A 22,386-nucleotide genomic window follows, 5' to 3' on the forward strand; every position below is an offset into this window, starting at 1 on the left:
TCAGTATACAGAAATAGTTCAGTTTATAGATGGTTTCTAGATTTTTTTTTTCTTCCCCTAATGATTAAGTTTACATTTTTTTGGTCCATGCAGGTTGTCATTGTGGTTTTAGGAGCTTTACAGAAACATAAAGTAAATGTAGAGGGGAAGAGAAGTTAAGCACAGAAGCTTACATATTTCCAGTTTAGCATCTTGAACAATGTATGCCCCCAGGAATGGTCAAAACCCAAACCCATCACTTCTTAAAAGGACACGTAAACAATGGTGTTCTCCCTTGAGAACAAATGTTAAATCTACAGTGTGCCTAGCCCCATTAGTCTTGTGTTACTACACTGACACCTTGTGGACAGAAATTGTACAACAGCTTTAATGAGACCAGAAAATTCCTGTTGTAACTGGGTGGTTGATACGTTTAAAGACTTGACACCGCTTCAGCAATAATTCATTTATTTAATTTTGGGGTTAATGTTTCCTTGTTTCTACTACGAACCTGCTACTAATTATATCAACAGTACTATGCTATTTAGCGTACAAAGAAATTCATTATACAACAAAATTTGCTGTCTAGAAATCATATATATATATATATATATATATATATATATATATATATATATATATATATATATATATATATATATATATATATATATATATATATAAATTCTGGCATATAGTCTATTGGAAAATCGTTTGAAATTTGTAATGTTGGACAGTTGTTTGTACGTGATCTGTCAGACCGTGACTTAGTGGAGTCTTTAGAAATGAGTTTGCAACCTTTTTTCTAGTCGGATTCTAGTCCTTTCTAAAGTCTTCTTTGTTTTCCATATTCAGATTATCGTGCAGTATATTTTGTGCATTTAATTAATAAATAATTGAGACTTTTTTATTTTATTTTATTTTGTATGTTTTCCCCTTTTGTATTGCCGACTAGACTTTCATAACCCAGTCAGTATCTACTGACTAACTTATTTGTATCATCACTGTCGGACAGTAAGCTTTCAACGATGCGTGTTCCTGAATGCAGCACGCTTCCTTAAGCGTATAGTGCACATTCATGCTACAATCAGCAGAGGCGACAGACAGAAAAATGGAGGTTTGTTCCATTGACAGTAACACTTCTTCCAGAGCTACATTTTAAGCATCGTAGCGGTCCGCGTAAGGTAAGTGTTTCAGTTATTTTAAGTTTGAATTATGTTAATTATTCGCTTTTAAATGTTAAATTGTGACCACCAGCAGCAATGACCAAGCTAGCACGCGCAATGTAACCACGGCAACAAAACTCGTAAGCAACGTTGAGGACGACTTCGAATCAACTGCGTTTCACATTTGTAAAAATGGATGGCGGTGAAGCAATGATCAAAACACACGTTCATTCATCAGAATCACCAACTGAGTAAGTTTTCTTACAACACTTTTGTTTCATATAGTTCAGATAATTTTTGTTGTGCTTGCCAAAAAGTGTATTATAGCTCCCTCAGCAAATATTATATTTGGTGTCAGGGGCATGGATGTTATTACTGACCGAGGTTCAGATGTGTTGAGCCCCCCACTACCGGGATGTGCTAAGAAGGAGTTTTTGATGATGCCTCCAGAGGAGAAGCTTAAACACTTTGACACACGGGCTCAGACCAGCGAGGACAATCATGAGGTACGTTGTTGTCTGATGGAGGCTGGGCTTGTTTAAGCTGTAGGCACATCTTTAGCCACTGTTTCTGTGACACTGATGTGGAGCCTAAGAAATCGGTTATCCTTGTATCCGGTTTAAATAACATGACCATAACAAATTCAGGAAAAACTCAATTAAATTCTAGCAGCACAAAATTTTAGATAGCATGTTTCTGAACAGAATCATAATGGGTTTATTGTGATTTTAGCAGCATTGGATGTAAAATCAGTGTCTTTGGCCAAGTTTATCACACTGAAAAACACCTTCAACAAAAACTTTATTTGAATATTCGTAACTATGTGGAGTAAGAATTGACAAACATTGTCATTGAAAAAACAATATTCAGCTGTCTCATTTGTTAGAATTATGTTTAAGTGCTCCAAAAACTCAATCATAAACAGGGCATTTGTGTGCATATATTAAACCTGTTACTCTTATATTGATTATCTTGATTTGTGATAGGTTATTTATCTCACTTACAGGCCTAAAACCAAAGTTATTCAGTGTACAGTCTTACGGAATGACGGAAGTCTTATATATATATATATATATATATATATATATATATATATATATATATATATATATATATATATATATATATAATATAATATAATATAGTTTCAGTACAGTTGTCAAGAGAAGTTATCATGAATTGTAAGACAATAACATTTTTTTGCAGGGTATGTATTATTGAAATGACCTTTGCAGAATATAATGGTTTTTAAAGACTGCTGATACTAAGTCCCTCTATGCATTTTCAGTATGATGCTTGTATCCAGGACCTGGTGCGATGTTTGGCTCTGACAAGACTAATATATGGAGAGAAGCATCTGAAACTGGCCCAGGCCCAGGCCAGACTGGCTAACGCATATTTCCAGTTCAAAGGTAATTAAAAAAATTGTATTCTTTAAAATAAAAAAAATAAAAATGCAGTAGCCTTATGCTCTGTGTAAAAGATGTAGGAAATTATTATATTTGAGACTGTTTGCATATGTATTAAGCTCAGTGTGATATGTCCACAATAAAAAAGCCACATTTCAGAAGCAGCCTGTGAAAACAAAGTTACCCCAAGATTCAGTAGCTTGTAGAGCTACTTTTAGCTGCAATAATTTTAAGTGACTTTTCTGTATGCTGCTATTTCTGTCAGGTGGAGAGCTGGACTTTGGGTCATTGCATCACATTCATTCATTACTTTACCAACTATTCTGCTTGTACATTTGCTGCCTTATTTGGGGTAATTTAATCAGTTTTAATTAAACTTTAGCTACTGGACAGATGAGCTCCCATCCAGAATACTTTGCTGCAGAGGAGTTTGTGGTCGACTCAGTGACTGTAAGGTGTCCCTGTCCTGTGGCACCAACACAAGCTCAAATCATCACAGCTGATTTTTATAGTGGCAATGAGGTGTTTGTGCTGCTAAGCGATTTTCAGCAATCATGGTGCTTCTTGTGGTTTGTTCAGATTCAGCTTCACAAAACTAAGCTGTGCTGACATTCTTTTATTTTTATTATTATTTTTAGGGAAAGTAGGTTTTCTCCTGGCCATCCTTTTCCAAATTTCAGTACTTTTTCAGTCTTTTTCCAATTATTTTGACATGATACCCAGCATATATAACATTCAAAAACAGTCTGTAGAATCTGACATGCATCTCTTTTACAGTTTATCTGAGCACTGAAATATTCATAGATCAATATATTTCTATATTATATAGAGAGATATCAATATATAGATATATTTATCTGAGCATTTCATTCATTGCACTGGGAAGATTACTTACTTTCTCTCAGTAAAACTTCCAATTCTTTGGAAATGACCTTTAAACCCCAGATTAAAAAAGGGCATCTTTACAGTTGTTACTCATGTCTTTCCTTCTCAGCATTGAGTTATCACACATTAATGCTCCACACCAGCAAACAGCCAAAAACCTCTGCTTTTATGTAGTTTAGCAGCACTTTGCTGCTATTTACCTCTTAATTTTGTGGAAACAGTAGAAAAATACAGGTATGTAGTTTTTTTCAAACACTGCTTCTCCAAGTTTTTCTTACTTTCATCCTTTCATTTTCAATAGGCTGTTTTGCATTTTCTCCTAATAAAAAACGGAAAGAATGTTTTTGTTATGTGACATGAAGAAGATGTTTAGATAGATTCAGCTTTGTTGTTTGTTCCACAAGGTTGGGGACTGCAAGCGCTGGAGCACTTAGTCCAGGCCAAAGAACTACTGCCTCCCTGTTCCTCCAGCCCTTCCTGCAGAAGCGACAAGCTTGAGGCACTCACTTGTCTTCTGAGTGTACACCTCACACAGGGAGGTGCCTCTCTGCTCACAGATAAATATCCTTGCCATGATAGGGTTGACAGTCATCTGAGGGATAAAATAATGTAAGAAACATTAACATAAACAACATGTCTACCTTATACAATTCTTTTATGGCACCTAGGCACGGTCCTAAAGTGGTTTGAATCCTACCTCACAGACAGATCCTTCTTTGTTCAAAGGGAACAGTTTTCTTCCTCAGTGGCCCCTCTGACTTGCAGGGTGCCCCAGGGGTCGGTTTTGGGTCCTCTTTAAATGCTACCCTTGGGGTCAATGATTAGGAAGCATGGCATTTCCTTTCATTGCTTTCCTGACGACATGCAGGTGTATCTGCGGCTAAAAGTTCTTTCCAAAGATTCCCTTCAGGCGGTGCTAGATTGCATGACTGACATTAAAACATGGATGGCTGTAAATTTCTTAAAATGAAACAAGTTCGGTTTGGTTGCCTTGAGCTGGTTCAGGTCCTTGCCAGGTTTCTTGGGCCACTAGCACCTCACAGAGGATCCCATGCTAGGAATCTTGGTGTTGTTATGGATGGTGCTTTTAAGTTAGGTGAGTTCAGTGGTGAAGTCTAGTTTCTCCAGCAAAGACACACTTGTTTACTTTAGCCTTTAGCTGATGCCCTATTGGTTTTTATGTTGTACCTTTGTATGTTGTGTTTTTATATTTTATTGGTTTGTGTAAAGCACTTTGGAGGCTTTGGCTGTATAAATGTGCTATAGAAATAACTTGACAAATGAAAAACTCCTTGACCTTTAAACTTTGGAGGAGGCAGACTCTTCTTTTCTGAAGGCAGATCAAATCCTTGCAGAGCTTCATCAACACAATGTTATCAACCAGGAAGAGAAGACAAAGACTCAGCTGGAGATCAGCAGTGGTCTATACAGGTATAGTAGTTTTTGTTGTTGTTTGTTTGTTATAGCAAAATGCAAAATGAATTCAGATTTGAGAAGCGGATTCTTAAGTGAAAATTAGAGACTGTAATTCAATTTAAAAGCCAACAGTATGTAATTTGAGCAGCTTTGTAGCTGTTACGCTTGTTGTTGATATTCTCTGTTTCCTAAGTGTCATATTCAAGCTGAGCCAAATCTGGCACCATTCAAATCTTTAAAGTGGAAGCTCAGATTGTAGCCCAGAGCATTTGTAAATTTAACCAGCTTTTATCGCAATTAATTTCCATGAATTCCTCCACAACTCCAAGGTGAAATACAGTACTAATACAGTTGTTCATATTTATGTCTGGCCACAAGATGGCAGCAGATTACTGCAAATGTGCAAAAGATCCAACATTGGAAGAGGAGGTTTTGCTGACTTATTCATGACATCTTATTTCTTTTTCTCGTATAAACAACTTCTTATCAAATCAAGACTTTTTCCTGTGGTTGTCCTGTACACTCAGCAGTGAGCATAGCTGCTTTGTGCTTACAGATGTTTTGGGGTGGGGTTCTTTATTTTGTTTTAGTCATTGATAAAGCTCAAGTACAGCTAAGAAAGAAACTGCTACTCTTCAAACATTGTTTTCTTTTGGTTTTTTTTGCAATAACCATTTAGTCTTTTTTGCTGTTTGTTTTTCTGCTTGGCTCTTTGAGATATTGTTTAGCCATTTAAATGTCAGCCACTTAATCTAAAACTATTTTTACATTAGTTTTATATTAGATTTGTTTTTATCATTTTGCAACATACATTTGTGACCTGATGTGTTGACAGAGTTGAACTACATGCTCAGGAAGAGATTAAAGACTTAAAGGATCATGGTAGAGACACCAAGCACATACACCAAGCTATGTACAGTCTGATAATCTGTTATGGGAACTGTGTGGCACAGCAACATAAGAAATAGCAGGCACTTGCCATAGTTCAGATCACTTGGGGTGAAATTAGAAGCACAACAGGAAAAGAATATCTGTTCTTGGTTTAGATGTCCCTAATAATGTCTCAGTGGTTATTCTGATCCTGCTGAACCTAACCGTAAATGTTAAAAGACTACAAGACTATATACATATATCTCGATTCTGTAAATCAATAATAGATGTTCTCATTTAAAACTGAAAGCAGCAAGGGGGGGTGAGCTATACTTACAGGAATTTGTAAATGATGCCATCTTTATCTGTTTCAGAGAGTCAGTGTTTGTTGACATTATGTGTGTAATTGAAAAAATGTGCAGACTCTGGCTGGTGTGTAAGCTTGCTAAATCTCTTTTGTTAGGTGATGACTAAGAATTTGGCATGCTTCTAAAACTCTGTCAGTCAATACTGTTGTGATGAAGAGGAATGTTCCCAACAAAGCCTGGAACAATGAAGTAAGCTCAGCTCTACTGTGGATCTGGGTCCAAATATTCTGCAGTTTTAGTCACTCTCAAGGTGCACTTGTGATCAGTATAAAGTGATATTTCTGTTGGGAAAAGCTCAGGTTTTATCACTACACTTGAAATTGTTATAATTAGACTTAAATGCTGCGGCCACAGCTACTAAAAAGATTTCTTTTCTCTGTGACTGTTTACAGAAATCAAAAGCTCTAGGTGACACATTTTATTTATTGAAGTGTTGTGAGAATATAGTCCTTAAATTATCTCAAGATGAATAATAAATTCAGGGGAAATCGCTCCACCGATATTAATATTTTTTTCTTTATGCATCATCTTAATTGAAATGCACTTGATTTATCAGCTCTCTGCTGAAAGTTTCTTGATGTTATGCTGTTTTTAGTAGAAACTGCTCTGCTGTCTTTTGTTTGTTCAGTGATGCAATGGTTTGGGCACCCATGGTCAAAACTAATCTACTGAAGACAAAGTTAAATGTGAGGTATTTTAAGGAGGACTGGTTTATTAAAGAGCAAAGTAAGCCTGCACAAGGAGACTTTCAGAACTACACAGCTGTCTGACCTTCAATAGATGTTAGAGCTTTATTCTTGTTTACAGTCAACATTCGGAAAGACCAAGTAATACAAATTCCAAAAGCACAAGCAATACACACACAAAAAAATGCCTGAGCAGTTTATTTTTCCACAAATATGTTGTAAAGTAGAAAGTAGAGGAATGCACAGTTCTATTTAGATATAATTAATCACTCTAAAAAGATTTGGGCGATGCCTTTGAGCCACAAAGAAAGTCATTTTAAAAGGCTAAAATAACTGCTTTCATTTAAAAATAAAATGATGAAAACAAGGTCCATGTGATAATATTTCAATACACCTCAAAGTTTGGAGAGGATGACCTCAAGAGATGCAAACTTTTAGCACAGCCTAACAGTCCCCTGATGTAAACATCATTAAACACCTGTCTATCAGCCCTAAAAGTACTATCAATTCAAGGCTAAAAAAATGGTTCTTAAATCTCACAGAGCCACCAAACAAGGACTGAAAGGCTCTTGTCTAGCTAAAAACATGTTTACAACCTTTGATATGTACCGAGGATGTGGTACTAATGTCTCTCCCTTTACGTGATGTATTACCCATTGATTCTACTATTAATTTATTTAATAATATGTCGTTTCAAGGCTGCATGGTGGGTAGCACTGTGGCCTCATATAAAGAAGGTCACTGGCTTAAGCCTTGGCTGGAGAGGGGTTCAAGCAGTGGTCTTTCTGTGTGGAGTTTGGATGTTCTCCCCATATGTGTGTGGGCTCTCTCTGGGCACTCTGGCTGCCGTCTACAGTAAAAAGACATGCATGTTAGATTAATTGATCACTCTAAATTCTCCCTAGGAGTGAGTGTGAGAGGTTGGTTTTCTCTCTATGCGATACCCCGCCTCTCCCCTGCTAATTGCTGGGATGGGCTCCAGCTTCCCCGCAACCCTGAAATGGAATAAGCGGCATAGAAAATGAATGAATAAATATTTGGTTTCAGTTGCATATAGCTCTGCATCATTATTACCTTATTTTTAAATGGGTTGTCACCTTTCTCCATGTCACCCTTGCCTGACTACACGTTGTGATGACAAACCGCTTATCTGACCCATGTTTACTGGACACTGTATGCTGTGGTAATGAAAGCACAGAAGTGCAGAGTCAACTAGAGCTGCATTCTTGTTGGACTATAAAAGAACTATCTTTTAATCTTTATTGACTTAGCACAAGAACAGAAATTTTGATATAAAGTGTTTAGAGACTTTGTATGTATGGTATTGACTGGATTGCGTATGTAAAATGGCTGATTGTGAGCAGTGAAAAAAATATGCTTAAATAAATCCAGCTGTTCTTCTGTCAAAGATGGCATTGGTGAAGTATTATTGCTTTGCAGTCATATCTACTTGATACACACAGTAAAAATCTTCATTAGTCAAGATGCCATCGGATTAAAGCACCACAGATTTACTACAGCAAACTGTTATGTTTTGTCCTGTTTTTTCTTAAACAGTACCTACTGTATCTGTATAATATTCCAAATGGAAGTGCAGCAAACTTACGTCAACCATCTTCTGAAAACATTTACAAAAGAGCACTTTGTGGTTTGCTTGGCAACACATCTACAAATCCTTAATTATATTAATTCCCTGGCTTCTGAATTGTTAATATATTTCAGTAGGATGTGGCCTTTTGCTGCTCAGTTAGGAAGTGCACAAAGATGCAGAGTGAATTTATAGGATAAAGAGGCATTGTGTTTGTCTGTCTGTCTGTCCATGCAGGCGGAGGGGCAGTACTCAAGCAATGTTGGCTTTAGCTGTTCTCTAGTTGTCTCTGTTGCCCTAAAAGGGTCTGAACTGAATATTTATGGGTGGAGAACTTTTACTGTCTATCAAGGCGTGTTGGTATAATCTTAGATTCATGGGAAAGTTTAAAATTGTCTTTTGCAATGTTGTCTTAACTTGTGCTATTGACTTATAACCACTGAGCTACAAATAACATTATGCTCTGAAATGTGAACATGGCAGAAAAGTGACAAACTGAGACTGTTGGTTCCCACATATACTGCTTCCACCCAAACACATTTGAAATACTTAATTTCAGTATAATTTAGAATAGTCAAATAACCTGTTGAAACTAAGATCCTGTAACACTTTGTGGCAATACTTGAAGCTAGAGATTGTATAGCAGCAAGCATTTTGCCCTCTGAGAAAGACCACCTCCTGTACTGGAGAGCTGAATTAAATTTAGAGTCCATTAGAGCATTTAAAGCCGTTAGCACAGCAGCTTTATGGATCCAGTGTCCTTGTGTCGGATAATGTCATCATATTTTTCTTACTCCCAACTCTCACTCTCCTTTTCTTTAGTAGCCAGAGCAGCTCCACGCAGTTTAACAAGAACTTAATTTAAAAATAAAGGCAACATGTCAAGGTTAAAAAACAGCACACAGCTAAGAAATTGTTATGAGTACACTGCAGCTCTGTATTACTTATAACCAGTACTGTGTCCAGCTTTGCTTAGGTGGGTTCCTCTGATGTGCCAAAGACATTCCCTAATTTAGACATCCTTGAACGGTTATTTATCCACACCAAGAGTTTAAGAGCTGTGTAAATTAGAGAAAATGCTTGGAGACTTGTGAGTGGATGCAGTTAAAGGGGCTTCTTTTCCTGTTATAGTCTGCACTACACCCAGCTTCAACTGCAGCCAGCAACCAAAGCTTTCTCCTCTCTAAGGCCCCAGTTAGGCCAGACATCTATTACTTCAATAATATGATACAGTCTCACAGTAATGAAATAACTTGCATACTGTTGTATGCTGCATGCTAAAGAAATAACAAATTAATGTACAGTATTGTACTGTCTTTTTATCTCTTGGAAGAATATCAGACTCAACATGCCGACATGCGGCATGCAGAGCAGAGAGAAGGATTTTAGTATATTTCAATCATTTACAGGCTTGTGTTTCAGGCCAGACCTTTCACTGTCAAGCTGTTTTATTTTCTTTATTTTTTGCTTCTTTTTTTGTAATATCCTATTATCACAAATTGCATATTTTCCTCAGGAAGGAAAGAATTAGAAAGAGCAGCAGAGTGGGCCCACTTCCATAATGAGTAAACATGCAACTTTTTTTTTAGAGACAAAAAGAGCAACATCGTTCATTTACAGTATGGCTAGCAATTACAAAATTATAGTGAGATTGTAGCTATATCAACAATAAACTTAAGAGGAAATTGAGAACCTTGCATAAGTTTTCATTACGTTTTCCTTTTTTCTTCTTTCTCTATTTTGATGTCTCATATTCTCTTCATAGTGTCTATAAGAGACAGAACCGAACAGAGGACGCTTTAAGCCAGTGTGAGAAGTCTTTGCAACTGCTGCAGGACTGTAATAAGCCAGAGAAGACTTGCTCTGTCTATAGAGACATGGCCACCATTGAACAGGACAGAGGCCACCTGGACCAAGCTGTAGAGCACCTCTCCAAGGCAAGAAACAAAACAAATGTACAGTGTGTACAGTGTGCATGACATAGACATGAGGGCTTCTTCACAAGCTGTTTTAGGTAATATGCCTTCACCTCTAATGTGGTGGTATGGGATCTGTCCTATTTCATTTGAGTTGTTTCTGCTAGGCTCATGCCATTGCAATGAGTCACACTCCAGAGGGGCTAGAGGGGGCTCAGATCTCCCACAGCCTGGCCCTCATCCTCCCTGCTGCAGAGCCCCATCACAATGGTGAGTCTATTCAAACACTGGGCTTGCCCGAGTGATGTGGACAAGGGGTTAATTAGGATTGGACTATCTCATTTTTTCCTATGTGTCAAATTCTGTAAGATGGTGTTGTGAAAATAAGTTCCACAAAAGCCTTTTTGAGGACCAAGTCCAGCTATTGTCACCAATTTCAAGGCAAATCGAAACACAATGGAAGCTATGTAAAGCACAAAATCTGGATCTGAGATAAAATCATGTGTGGAGAAAATTAGCTTGCTTAAATTGGTATTATATGGATTTGGTAGCTGTGTAAGCTTTAAAATTACTTATCCAGACAAAATTTTGGTGTGCTATAAGTTACTAAGCAAAATTTTCCATGTTTTTTGCCTGTCCTGCTTTAGACGCTGCAGGTCACTACTTTGAGCAAAGTCTATGTGCTTACAAGCAGTCTGTAGGCCCACAAGATCCAGCCTTCCTCGCTGCCCAGGATGACTTCTGTCGCTTTCTTCTCGTTAATGGACAGCAAGAGGTTCCACACTTTCACAAACTAACATTTCTTTAAGACCAACATGACAGTGTCACTATTGAAGGTTTTTTTACAAGTGTAGAATAATCATAGACATGCAGTTTTAGAAATCCAGGTTCAGATTTTCATTTGACACACATTTTATGCAAAAAGTAGCACCATAGAAACAACATTGAAGTTTACCTTAGAGTTAAGCAGTGAAATAACTCTTTTTGCTGATTATTTACAAACTTAAATATATGTCATAACAGAAATGTGTGGCGATCCAGAGAGCTTCTCTTGATTCTAAAAGATCTGCGTTTGGCGACCTGAGCTCCGAAGTAGCGGACACTCTTCAGCTGATAGGAAGTGTTGAGATGACTGAGGGCAGAATGAAGCAGGCCCACAGGACCATGACAAAGGTAATAATCATATGTTACAGAACACATGCATCATACATAATTTTTGTCTTGGTTACCACCTGCGTTTGAGTAATGCTAGAGAAACTAGTACTTACTGTCATCTATTGTGACATTGTCCCAAACCATTTGGGAGGTTTTAATAGAAGGTCAGAAGTCAGCAGGTTTGGACATCGATGCCAGTAAGGGGTTGAGAGGCCGGTCCAAAATACACACAAAGACTCTCTGTCAATTTCAGATGAGCTATTTCCACCATCTCTCCAGAGCTCAGTGTTATCAGAGTTGCATGCTAATCTTGGAAGAGGGCAGTGTGCAGAGCCGCTCTCTCTGGTGTAAAATATCACACAGTGACTTTGTGTTTCTTCAGTCTGGATGGAACATGACAGACAAGCAACAGTGCTGGAAAGAGAATGACTGTTTGCTAACTGCAGTCAATTAAAGGGACACTGACACTAATTCATGTGGTAATCTGTCACCTGACTGTCAACAAACGTGCGTTAAAAAAAAAGCTTTTTAATTAACTTCCCCCTTACTGTTACTTTATTTTACTCTCACTTCATCTTATGTAATGAGTGGTTTTGGTTTTCCACATTCTGTTTGGTTGCACATTTGCCACATGAGCTCAGTTCTGCCATCGGAACGTAAAACAAACAAAAAAAAACACCATGAAAGAGTCATCGCTTCCTTCTAGTGGCAACATGCCTGTAAGTGAAACAGCCTGGTTGCTATGTTGTTTTATTGTTGCTATCTGAGTGTAGAGGGGGTCCAAGTGTGACAGGGTACATCAGGGCACAGTCTCTCAGCACCACGTCCAGCTCGTAACCTTTCTGAAGTGCCCTGACCCAGCAGATATGTCAGGAGGGTTCTTTTTTACCGCTGTCATCATGACACCTCTTCACCTCACTGAATGAGTAACTTTTGCTGTTCCATAGGAAACCTGATCCAGCCAACACTACACAAGAGCTACTAAAAACAAAGAACAATGGTATATACACAAACACACTTTTGACTTTTCCCCCATTTCCCTCTGAAGTACTACTGAGAAAAAAGGTCTTCCATTACATCAACCTTAGCAACAGTGAAAACATCCAACAAGAGGCCAGATGGCTGTGTTCCAGATTACCAGTGTTTTGCTTTCCCCAGTGAGGAGAAAAGCTTTTCACTCCTCCTCTGCTTTAACTCTTCATGTCTTGTTATTTATGATGATTGCAGAAAAGGGAACATGGTTTTTATTTTACGTCGATTGTGTCACTATGTGTAATCATATCCATATGTTTTTTTCCTTGGCCCAGAATTTGGTAATAATTTAGTACATCATAGAGTTGGACAATAAATGCTCTTTTCTCTTTTTTTAATAAGTCAAGCTACACACAGAAAGAATTATTCAATTTCTACTCTGTGAACAACCTCAGATTGCCTGTATGTTGGTGAAGAGTTCCCATTATGAATTTGACAGATCCTCCTTATTGACTCGACACTCCGAGTGGTCAGGACAGGTGTTATCTAAATCTTGGACAGCTACAGTGGGTTATTTTGGTATGTTTGGTGTATCTACATGTTGCTAGGAAGTGTTTCTTCCCCTCTGAGTATTGGTTGCAGCTCTCATCTTTAAGTGACCACTGTCGCTCTGCTGTCTTTTTTTTCTGTTTTAATTTTAGTGCCTGAAGATCCAGAGTGTGTTATATGGTCCTCAGCACAAGAAAACAAAAACTGTACAGAAAGCTGTGGAAATGTTGGCAAGGTAAAAAATATTGGTAATAAATGGCATATATCAACACAATTATTTAAGTGTTATAATTAAGAGTTAAGGATCAGTTGAAACAATGAATGTGTGAGAATAAATGAACTGTTTTGGTGATGACACAATTCATTATGATGTTTTCAGGGCACCAGAGGTGGTTGACAGACAACACAGGCACAGCAGAAAGGAAAAGAAAATGGACACATTTGCAGCTGTACCATCTGGTAACAGTGAAAAATCCACATCTGACTCTTAAATGACTGGTCTTCACTCTTGTTCTTATATATCTTTTTCTACACTTTGCACTTTGTAACTGATATCTTGAAGGTGTGAGTCAAAAACTTTTTTTTTTTAAGTTGGCATGCAATGTAAAAATGAGTAAACTTTAAAAAAATACTCGTACAAATCATTCCATTATAGGTTTTAATGATGCTAAAATATTTATCAATGTTCAACTAAGGGCTGGAAGTAGTGCCAACCAAAGCAACTTTATTTTTTTTTTCTCAACAAAATGACATCTGTATATATATATATATATATATATATATGTGTGTGTGCGTGTGTGTTTGTGTGTGCAGATTTCTGTTGGGACATAGTATCCAGGTTGTACAGATGCAGTTACCTGATAAATATTACTAATAAAGGTGTCATAACAAGTTTATTGATGTGTTTGTATGTGAGAAAGAAAAGACTTCTAATGGAAGCTTGGCTTTCACACGAAAAAATGTCTGCATTTGAAAACATAACATCAAAAAGTTAATCTGCAAAGACATTGCTCAGTAAAGTGTAAATTAAACAGCCAAGGAAATATACAAGACGTATTAGATTGTTATTAGTGTTCCATTTCTGCCTCTGCAACAAGCACACATCACAACAAACCGTAGTGAACACTTGATGCCTCTAATCTGATGCTCCAAAAATAGTGACGGTCATAAACATGCTCTTAGGCCAGAGCAAAGTTGAATCCTTCATGCTAATGCAGTGAAAGCCAACAAATGTGGATTAATAAAAGGTGACATATGCGACACAGATCAAAACCAGATATTATTATCCTACTTCTAATCATTGCTTTTAATAGTTTTTGTTTGTTTATTTTGCACTGTTCTTTTGTTTTCTTTTGTTTTCTTTTTTTTTATTGTCTCCAGTTTTTGATTTCCAAATTTCCAATCCCATGTTTCAGACTAGACGGTATAGCAGTGGTGCATTCCACTTATGTAAAGGTACAGCTTGTTAAAGCACTATTAGTGCTTGTCATGTTGATTGAAAGATAGATTTTATTTTTTATAAAAAATACCTTACTTGGGAGAAAAGGTAAATTTAACACTAGAATTTTTTTAGATCTACTTTTGTACACCATGTTTAAGACATTGTTTTTTTTCCCCCACTCCCAGTATCAAATCTAGTTTTTGCAACATGCTTAACAACATTCTGTACATATTAGTGACGTCTTCTTAAAATAAACCAGTGCATCCAGGATGCAGCATGTACTAACATCATTCCATTTTTGTAAAGGTGGTGAAAAAAGAACACAAGAAGAAGTTAAAGCCTGTGACTGCACCTCATATCTCAAAATGCCTTGTGTTGATCTGCACTGAATGTTGATCCAGGAGACTCAAAATAAAGGTAGATGTAGCCATGAAGTAATGGCTGACTTGATGCTGCACTGTAAACTGCAGAATGGGTTGTTTAAGGTCTGCAGAACTAGTTAATACAAAAATATAAATCTAAAGAGAGTAAGCAAAGCATTTAGAAGATAAACTGTATGTCATGAAACAATCAAACATACTAATACAGCACACACCAGTATCCCACACAGTAAGTTGCAGCAGTGTGAAGATGATTCTGTCAAAACTTCATCTAGCTTATATTAGTTAGTATTAAGTGTTTTAGTAGTAGCATGGTCATAATTCATACAAAAACTATTTGTCTGTTTGAATTCCTAGTATTGTAAAACATCACTCCAAAATCATTTAGGTATTTTTGTTTGCAGAACTTGCAGCATTGTTACAGCATCTGCTGCCAGTATAACTGCCATGTGTGTGAGCTGCTTCATTAGCACAACCTCTAAATCTTCACTTTGGCAATTACTGAATTTGAAAGTATGTCTGATTACATTCTCAGTCCTCGAAAGGGCTTTCCAGGAAAACTGTTGCAACTCTTTTCTCGTGGGAAGTCTTCAGCGGGGTCTCGGAGCTCGCCTCAGCATGACTGTCCTCTACGTCCATCTTAAAGGTGAAGGACTTCTCTGATGGACCCAGTTCAAGGCGTTTCTCGATTATTTCAGATGCAGATTCTCCTTCGCTGCTGAAACCTTCAAAGCCTCCACCATGAGCAACTTCTTCTTTAGCAACTCTTATACTGTACCCTTCTCCTGCCCCTTCCTGGAAGGCTTTCTCAAAGCCCAGATTAGAAGATCTAAGAGCTGCCATGATTTGCTCTTCAGAAACATCATCATCTGCATCCAGCAACCCAGAATCTTCAAGGGTTTGAGAGACATTTAGCTCTGCAACTATTGTCATGGTTCCATTATCACTTGACTGTTCCACTTTTTTGACAGCTACTTTCTGAGGACTTTCAGTAGTCATTTTTGTAAGGAAAGCCAACTCCTCCTTCAGCGGACCCGACACTGAGCTTTGTAGCTTCTCCAGAGCTCCCTTCAGCTGTTCTTTGGGCTCCAAAGAGTCCTCTCTCAGGTACCCAAGAACAGACTCTTGCACTACAGGCGAGACACGCACCTCTTCTTCAATGATGCACTCTGGTAAACTCTCTTTGGCAAACGAGCGATCATCTGACATGTACTTATATTCATCACTTTCTTCTACAATCACTCTTTTCTGGGGAAGGCTTTCATCTTGATAATACCTTTCATCAGACAGGTCATCTACGATGCCGTAGTGGCCATATGACATTATCCCTCCAGCCTCCTCGGGCTCAGAGAGGTTGTCATCTGGTGTAGACACAAAATACTCATTAGATTCTTGGTCATGGGAGAAATGTGGAGAACCTCTCTCTCTAGAGACCTCATAGACTTTTACAGATCCACCAGCGAACTGATCTGCCCCTCCTGAGGAGGATTTCATGGTGTCATCACTCCTCTCTAGTCGAGTGTCACGAGAGGCATTTTCTAGCTCCTCAATTTGGAAGTATGCTGAAGGCTCATAAAAACTAGATCTGCTTTTCTGTTCAACCTCAAGCTCCTCATCACTGTGCGACTCTATAGGTTCCTCAATGATTTCCACATTGACAGACTTGTTTTGTAGGTTTTGTCCACCTTGAAGGCTGCTTAGCAAATTCTTGATCATGCTTCCTGTTGCTGTATCCTCTATGTCTTCCAGTGACACCTTCTTCATACCTTGACCAAGGAGTTCTTCCAAGGCTGAGTCCTCAGAAACATCCAGCTCTTCCTCCACTTTGGACTCCAGCACAATCTGTGTCTTAGTTGTGCCGTCTTCCTGCTCCGTTTTCTCCACATGATATCTGAGTTTTGAGTCTCCTGATGAGCAGACTTTAGCTTCTAAACCTGCTGGTTTTATCACTTTCTCAATGATCTCTTCCACAGATACAGAGTCTAATATCTTTTTCTCTGTTGGGACTGTTGTAGACTCTACTCTCCCTTTGTCTTTGAACTCATCGTGAGCGCTGCCTTTCTCGCTCTCATTCCACACATGCTTTTTGCTTTCTGTCTCTGTTTTTGTGCTGAAGCTCATCATTGGCGGTGACAGCACTCTACTGATTTGACTCTCTTGAGACATCTGTTTGAGTTTCAGAGTTTTCTCCTCTGTCGCCGTTTTCTGCACACTTTGATTCATTCGGTTTTCTCTCTGGCCTGTCTGTTTATCTTTGGTAGTAGCAGCAGAGGCAGAAGCCTGGGCTTTGCTGAATGAGATCATATCCCTTCTGGATGCTGGACTTTGATGGCGAGCTCTCCCTTCAACTGAAATGGGAATGACCCTGGAGGGACTTATGGATCCTGAGGGACGAACAGGAGATCTTCTTAGGTTTGATGGTGACGCATACCTGAGGTCCATACGTTGTCTGGTGGTTAAGGTGGAAGCCCTTGGAGTGTAGGGTTGAGCAGGCAGCTTGATATCTGAAGCAGAGTAGTTAGCATAAATAATAGATGGACCAGCATATTCAGTGTTGCTTTAAAATCTGAAAGTATTCTTATTATTTCTTGCAGAAGCTAGTGTTACAAGGTTGTCTTATGGTCAAACATATCAATAAAAATAACTGAATTGATCAATTTGATACAGTACCTATAATTCTTTCCCTATGATGTTGATTCATCCTCCTATGAGCATCTTGCAGACCAGTTCTTTCACCTTCCAGGAGAGCCCTGAACAGAGACAAGAAAAATTATTTCCACAGAGGCAAATGAGTCAGGGTAGCACACTATGCAAACAAAATCATTTTACACATAAATATGAAATAAAGTCAAAGACAAGTACCTCACAAGATGATGAAAATCATTCAGCTCTGCCATTTCAACCCTCTCAAACTAAAGTCAACAGGCTTACAAGACTGTATGAATCCTGGACCTGACCATATAAGGCAATAATCAATAAAAATCATATCACGCAACTGTTAATAAGTAAAGTCTTTGTTGTGAACGGCTTAAACAGCTCACCTTTCCTTGGTCATGGTTGATCAAACAATTTAAAGTGGCTCAAAAACGAACAACCTCTCCGGAGAGTGCCTCCTGAAAGACTGACCTAAAAATAACGACTACATTGTGGGGCTGTCCACACACTTCCCTATAAATCCCACAGCAAAAGCTGGCTCGTGACACTTACGAAAACACATGCCACAGCCACGTCTCAAAGCAAGTGTTGTCTATTCCAAAAGTTCCAAACAAAACAGATGTGACAGAGGAGAATCCATACAGGGTTGGTCTTAATGTTCAAATGTAAATATTGTTGCAGATGTTGTCATATGATAATAATCTGCTGGAGGAATACATCACCTGAGGAATACTCAGCTCCTTGTCCATCACTAATACAACCCACAATTGCTGCAAAGCATTTCACACTTTCCACAACAGATTTATAAAAGATATGCTCTGTCTTGGTGTAGACATTGATTAATCTCAGCTTCCTTAAGTAGAGTCTGCTCTGCCCTTTCTTGCAGATGGCTTCTATTTTGTTTCCAGTCTGTTGTCCAGCTGAAGTTGCAGGTATGTGTAGTTCTCCACCACCCCACTAGGATGTAAACAGTGGGTTGCCTACTCCTGCTACAATCCATCTTCATCTCTTTTGTTTTGTTTGTGATGAGGTTATTGATTTATGTCGATTATCTGCTGCATTTATAAAGCATTAAATCAGTTCACTTTCAGTTCAGATAACTAAATGAATATTTAAGTTCAGAGCCCCATCAAGAAACCAGCCTCTGGTTTTCCTTAACGTGGAATTTTGAAATCTTAATTATCAGTTTGCAACCTCTCTCACTTTGTAGCTCTGAGCAATTGTGACTTAAAATTGTATCCATATTTTGTTATTTAAAAAAAAAATCCTATTAAAGCAAGACATGTTTAAGCAATCTGACTGGCTTTATAAAAAATACTCATGCTCCAAAGTGTATGATTTATCCAAAAGACTTCTTATTATTTCTTGGTTCGGCATGAGTTTAAATAATGTTGTATTCTGAACAACACTATGAATATGCTGTAAAATCAAGAATTTGTTATTAGATACCAAACTCTTGAACACGGAATAATAATTGACTCATCCTTACATTGGTGACATTTTGAAATCTTGAAGAGGGAAAAGCAAACATTGAAATACTAAGATCAATCATGGTTTAAATTCTGTTAAGACCTATTGGGACACCTGAATGTAGAACAGAGCCATTTCTAACCCAGCGCTTTCCCAACCACAAGTCTCCAAAATGTAGCTGGTAAGAGGTCTCTTTCTCTAAATTGTTAATTAAAATATATATTCAATTTATTTGAACTGAGATAGTGAGGAAAAACATAAGGATAAAATTATTACCTGTAAGCAGCCACCTCTATGCCCAGATCCATCTTCACCTGGAGAAGGTGCTGATGCTCTCTCATCTTCTCTGCCATGGCATCAGCAAGCATGTTTCTCTCATGTTCCAGCTGCTCAATAATTATCTGGAGAGAAAATAAAAAGAAAAGTTAAAGTCATTTTAACAATTTCATTTCACTGAAGTGAGTAAACTTTTTTTTTTTTTTTTTTTCTTTGCTGGTTTTAATTTTACTGCAGACTACTTATTATCATTACACAGTCATGTCTGATCATTTAGCTGCCTCATTTTATAAAGGAGTTGTTCCTGGTCAGATTTGACATTTAGTTGTTTTCCTTTGTTTTTGTTTTGTTTTTTCTGAATATTACATCAACAATTGAGTTTGATTTTGTAGTATGGAAGGAAGCATTGCAAGTATATGGCCATTACAGTCATGCACAACTGACCATCCTGCTGCAGGCTCCATCTTTAGGAGGATAATAAGGATTTGTCAGTCTGACAGCTAATTGGTTTAAGTGGCAGGAGTAATCTAGCGACTACTAAGTATGTGGGAGGGAGACTGTCACCAGTTTTTCAATCCTTTTATACTGAGGTCAAATGTTGTATTCTAGATTCAGGCTAGACCCACACTTAATGGTATTAATACCATTAGCTAGTTTACCATATCAAGATACACTGAATCAGAAGGACACTTGAGGCCATACATAGTGTAAAGAGATATGCATTTCAGTCTCTATTGTGAGGTAGGCATTTTTAAGACAATCATTTTGAGAATCGGACTTTTTTTTATTTTTATGTTTGTTTATTTATTTATTTATTTTTGTAGCAGTCATTGAAGGCAGCTGCATCAATGCCTTAAGGACAGTGGGTGTGGCAAGGGTGATGGAGCCTCTCCCTTCCTTCTCTCAAGGCTCACTTGGATAAAGAAATATTGTTCTGTGTAGTCTGAAATTTGGATTATCTAAGCTAAATAGGTTTTTGAGGGGTCTTAAAATAGCTAAATAAACACCGGAATCTCTGGTTTATTGATGGCCTTGTATGAGTCTCATGAGTCTCTCTCTAATATTAATCCGGTATTGCATTTCCTTTGTAATTGTACACATTCTCACCTGATATTGACTTAAGTCCACGTGGAATTTTTCCTGCATGTGCATCAGTTGCTCCTCAAGACGCATTTGAATCTGGCCCTGTTTTTCCGCCTCTGTGCGTAATTTGCCCAACTCAGAAGCATACATCATCTTTTCCTTCTGCAGATCACCCAGTTTCGCCTGGTCCGCTTTAATCGACTGCTCCATCTCTTCCACCTTCTGTTGGTACATTTCAAATGTCTCGATCCATCCCTCAGATAGACCGCGGGCGTACTCTTGCACCTCTTCCACGGTGACCACCGACGGCCCACGGTAAGTTTGCGTAATGGTGGGCACCACCCGGGACTCTACCTGATGCTGAAGGTGGTCCATCTCACGCCTGTGCGCGTCCTCTAAGCATTTATACTCATTCTCGAGGTGCAATAAGCGCTGCTGGAGATCACTGTTGATCTTGTGAGCTTGGTGGAGTTCCTTCTCGCAGCCTTTCAGCTCTCCGCTGATGTCACTGCACACCTCAGTCTGCTCGCTGCACATAGATTGGACCGTCTGCAACTCTCGCCATAGCTTCTCCCTCTCCATCTCAGCCTGGGACTTTTCAAACGACAGCTGCCCCACCATTCTCCGCAGATCCTGCATCTCAGCTTTGCATTTCTGCCCCCATTCCGCGGTCCTCCTCACCTGTCTCAGCTCATTTATTTCAGTAATAAGATGCGCATTTTCTTGCTCCAGCTGCTTGGTTCTGGATAGATACTGGGCAAGTCTGCTGTTGAGCTCCTGCAGCTGCTGCTTTTCGCTGTCAAAAGTTCTCTTGAACGGAAGCATGTTGGCATCTAATGACTAAAAAGGCAGTTTTACAAAAAAGAAGAAAAAAATCCTGCTTCTTTGATAATTAAATGGATTGTCCCAGTATGATTTGCGTGTGAGTCTGCGGACACAACTGTGATGTCATTTGCGATCGGTGCCCTTTGACAAGTGCAGGAGGAGGAGGAGGAGGAGAAGGAGGGCGGATCCTGTCTGCATCACAGTCACAGGAGCGTCCCAGGCGCGGCCGTGCCCCTGGCAGATGTTATGCTGCATTCAGGTGTCGTTTAAAATATTAGCATCCTCAATTTATAGCACGGTTGACTAGTTTGCATTGACAAATTTCTCTTCAAACTGATTTAAATCATAACGATTAGATATTTAAATGCGTTTATATGTGCATTTATATGCTAAAAATATTTAATCCATCAAGTTCTTGAAAGAGCTAATCTTACAAGTGTCTTTTTTTATTATTGTGACTAGATAAATGTTTAACATCTTAATAATGCTAATTAATAATGTGTGTACTATTGTGTACAAAGCTACATAAGATAAAAAAAAATGCCTTCTTCTCCCTCTATCAATAAACAAGTTGAGATCATGTGTACCTTTACAAATCACTTTTAGCCTGAACCTTGAAACCAACAATAACCTAGCAGTTAAACTTATTTTTCCTCACAAAATTTATTTACTGATCAAGAGCACTGCCAAACCACATTTACTTCAGTTAAAGAATAACAACAATAAGTGTATATATGGTAATAGTTCTGATTAATTTGCATTAGACTGATGTGACTGATTTGTTTATATGGGGCATTTTTTATTTCTAGTGGAGTTTTAGTCTAATTAAGAATGGTTTATATGAACACAGTTTTTTTTTCTTTTGCTGTTGATATTTTGTATACACCTGCTTCTAAAACAGAATTACATTTTTACGCTAGATTTAGAACGTCAGATACAAGATATTTCATCTGATACAATAGTATGTAATTTGTATTAAGTAAATTATAGTTACATTGTTTGTACTTTTTTATACACAAACAGTAAAACCTGTTTAAGAAGGAAGTGTCATTTTAACCTAATTCAAATATAGCTATCATATAACTTGTCTAGGAATCAGGTATTTACTTATGGCTGGTTATTTCTCACTTTTAAATTATAAATACTATTTTTGTAGGAATTCAAACTATAACAATAAGGTAGAAATATATATAAATTTTAAGTTGGTCTAGGAGGGTATGGCTTCTGGAGCTGATACCACAACTTACCTGACGTATTTGAACGCATCGATTCTACCAAGTTTATTTTTTTTTTTTTT

At 38.0% G+C, this 22,386-nt stretch overlaps 2 protein-coding genes across 4 annotated transcripts; one reads left to right on the forward strand and one right to left on the reverse strand.

Moving 5' to 3' along the window:
* Positions 1-1,018: 1,018 nt before the first annotated feature.
* On the forward strand, positions 1,019-13,465 carry ttc23 (tetratricopeptide repeat domain 23). Of its 3 annotated transcripts, none has more exons than XM_041997675.1 (12): positions 1,019-1,163; positions 1,240-1,396; positions 1,504-1,651; positions 2,452-2,557; positions 3,844-4,000; positions 4,745-4,870; positions 10,133-10,304; positions 10,451-10,553; positions 10,931-11,058; positions 11,307-11,456; positions 13,112-13,194; positions 13,339-13,465. In XM_041997675.1, exons 2-12 carry the CDS (start codon positions 1,338-1,340, stop codon positions 13,448-13,450), a joined length of 1,344 nt encoding a protein of 447 aa, XP_041853609.1. In that variant the 5' UTR covers positions 1,019-1,163; positions 1,240-1,337; the 3' UTR covers positions 13,451-13,465. The 3 variants fall into 3 exon arrangements, with proteins under 3 accessions (XP_041853609.1, XP_041853608.1, XP_041853607.1); XM_041997674.1 differs by having other exon boundaries at positions 1,020-1,163; positions 1,237-1,396; positions 2,434-2,557; XM_041997673.1 differs by having other exon boundaries at positions 1,020-1,163; positions 2,434-2,557.
* synm (synemin, intermediate filament protein) lies at positions 13,301-21,254 on the reverse strand. Its single transcript, XM_041997672.1, has 4 exons — positions 20,289-21,254; positions 19,182-19,306; positions 17,451-17,530; positions 13,301-17,284 (listed from the first exon to the last, which is right to left on the reverse strand). Exons 1-4 carry the CDS (start codon positions 21,087-21,089, stop codon positions 15,312-15,314), a joined length of 2,979 nt encoding a protein of 992 aa, XP_041853606.1. The 5' UTR covers positions 21,090-21,254; the 3' UTR covers positions 13,301-15,311.
* Between the last annotated feature and the right edge of the window lie 1,132 nt (positions 21,255-22,386).

Source organism: Melanotaenia boesemani, chromosome 10 (assembly GCF_017639745.1).
Source record: "Melanotaenia boesemani isolate fMelBoe1 chromosome 10, fMelBoe1.pri, whole genome shotgun sequence".
NCBI classification, from domain to species: Eukaryota; Metazoa; Chordata; class Actinopteri; order Atheriniformes; family Melanotaeniidae; genus Melanotaenia; species Melanotaenia boesemani.

Excerpts from the sequence above, each read along its gene's own strand:
- ttc23 (XM_041997674.1), top strand. The coding sequence starts at position 1,338 with ATGGATGGCGGTGAAGCAATGATCAAAACACACGTTCATTCATCAGAA. Across the intron at positions 1,397-1,503 it reads TCATCAGAATCACCAACTGA|GGGCATGGATGTTATTACTG; the intron begins GTAAGTTTTCTT and ends ATTTGGTGTCAG. Across the intron at positions 11,457-13,111 it reads CCCACAGGACCATGACAAAG|TGCCTGAAGATCCAGAGTGT; the intron begins GTAATAATCATA and ends TTTTAATTTTAG.
- synm (XM_041997672.1), bottom strand. The coding sequence starts at position 21,089 with ATGCTTCCGTTCAAGAGAACTTTTGACAGCGAAAAGCAGCAGCTGCAG. Across the intron at positions 19,307-20,288 it reads TGGACTTAAGTCAATATCAG|ATAATTATTGAGCAGCTGGA; the intron begins GTGAGAATGTGT and ends TTTTCTCTCCAG. Across the intron at positions 17,285-17,450 it reads TCATAGGGAAAGAATTATAG|ATATCAAGCTGCCTGCTCAA; the intron begins GTACTGTATCAA and ends ACTCTGCTTCAG.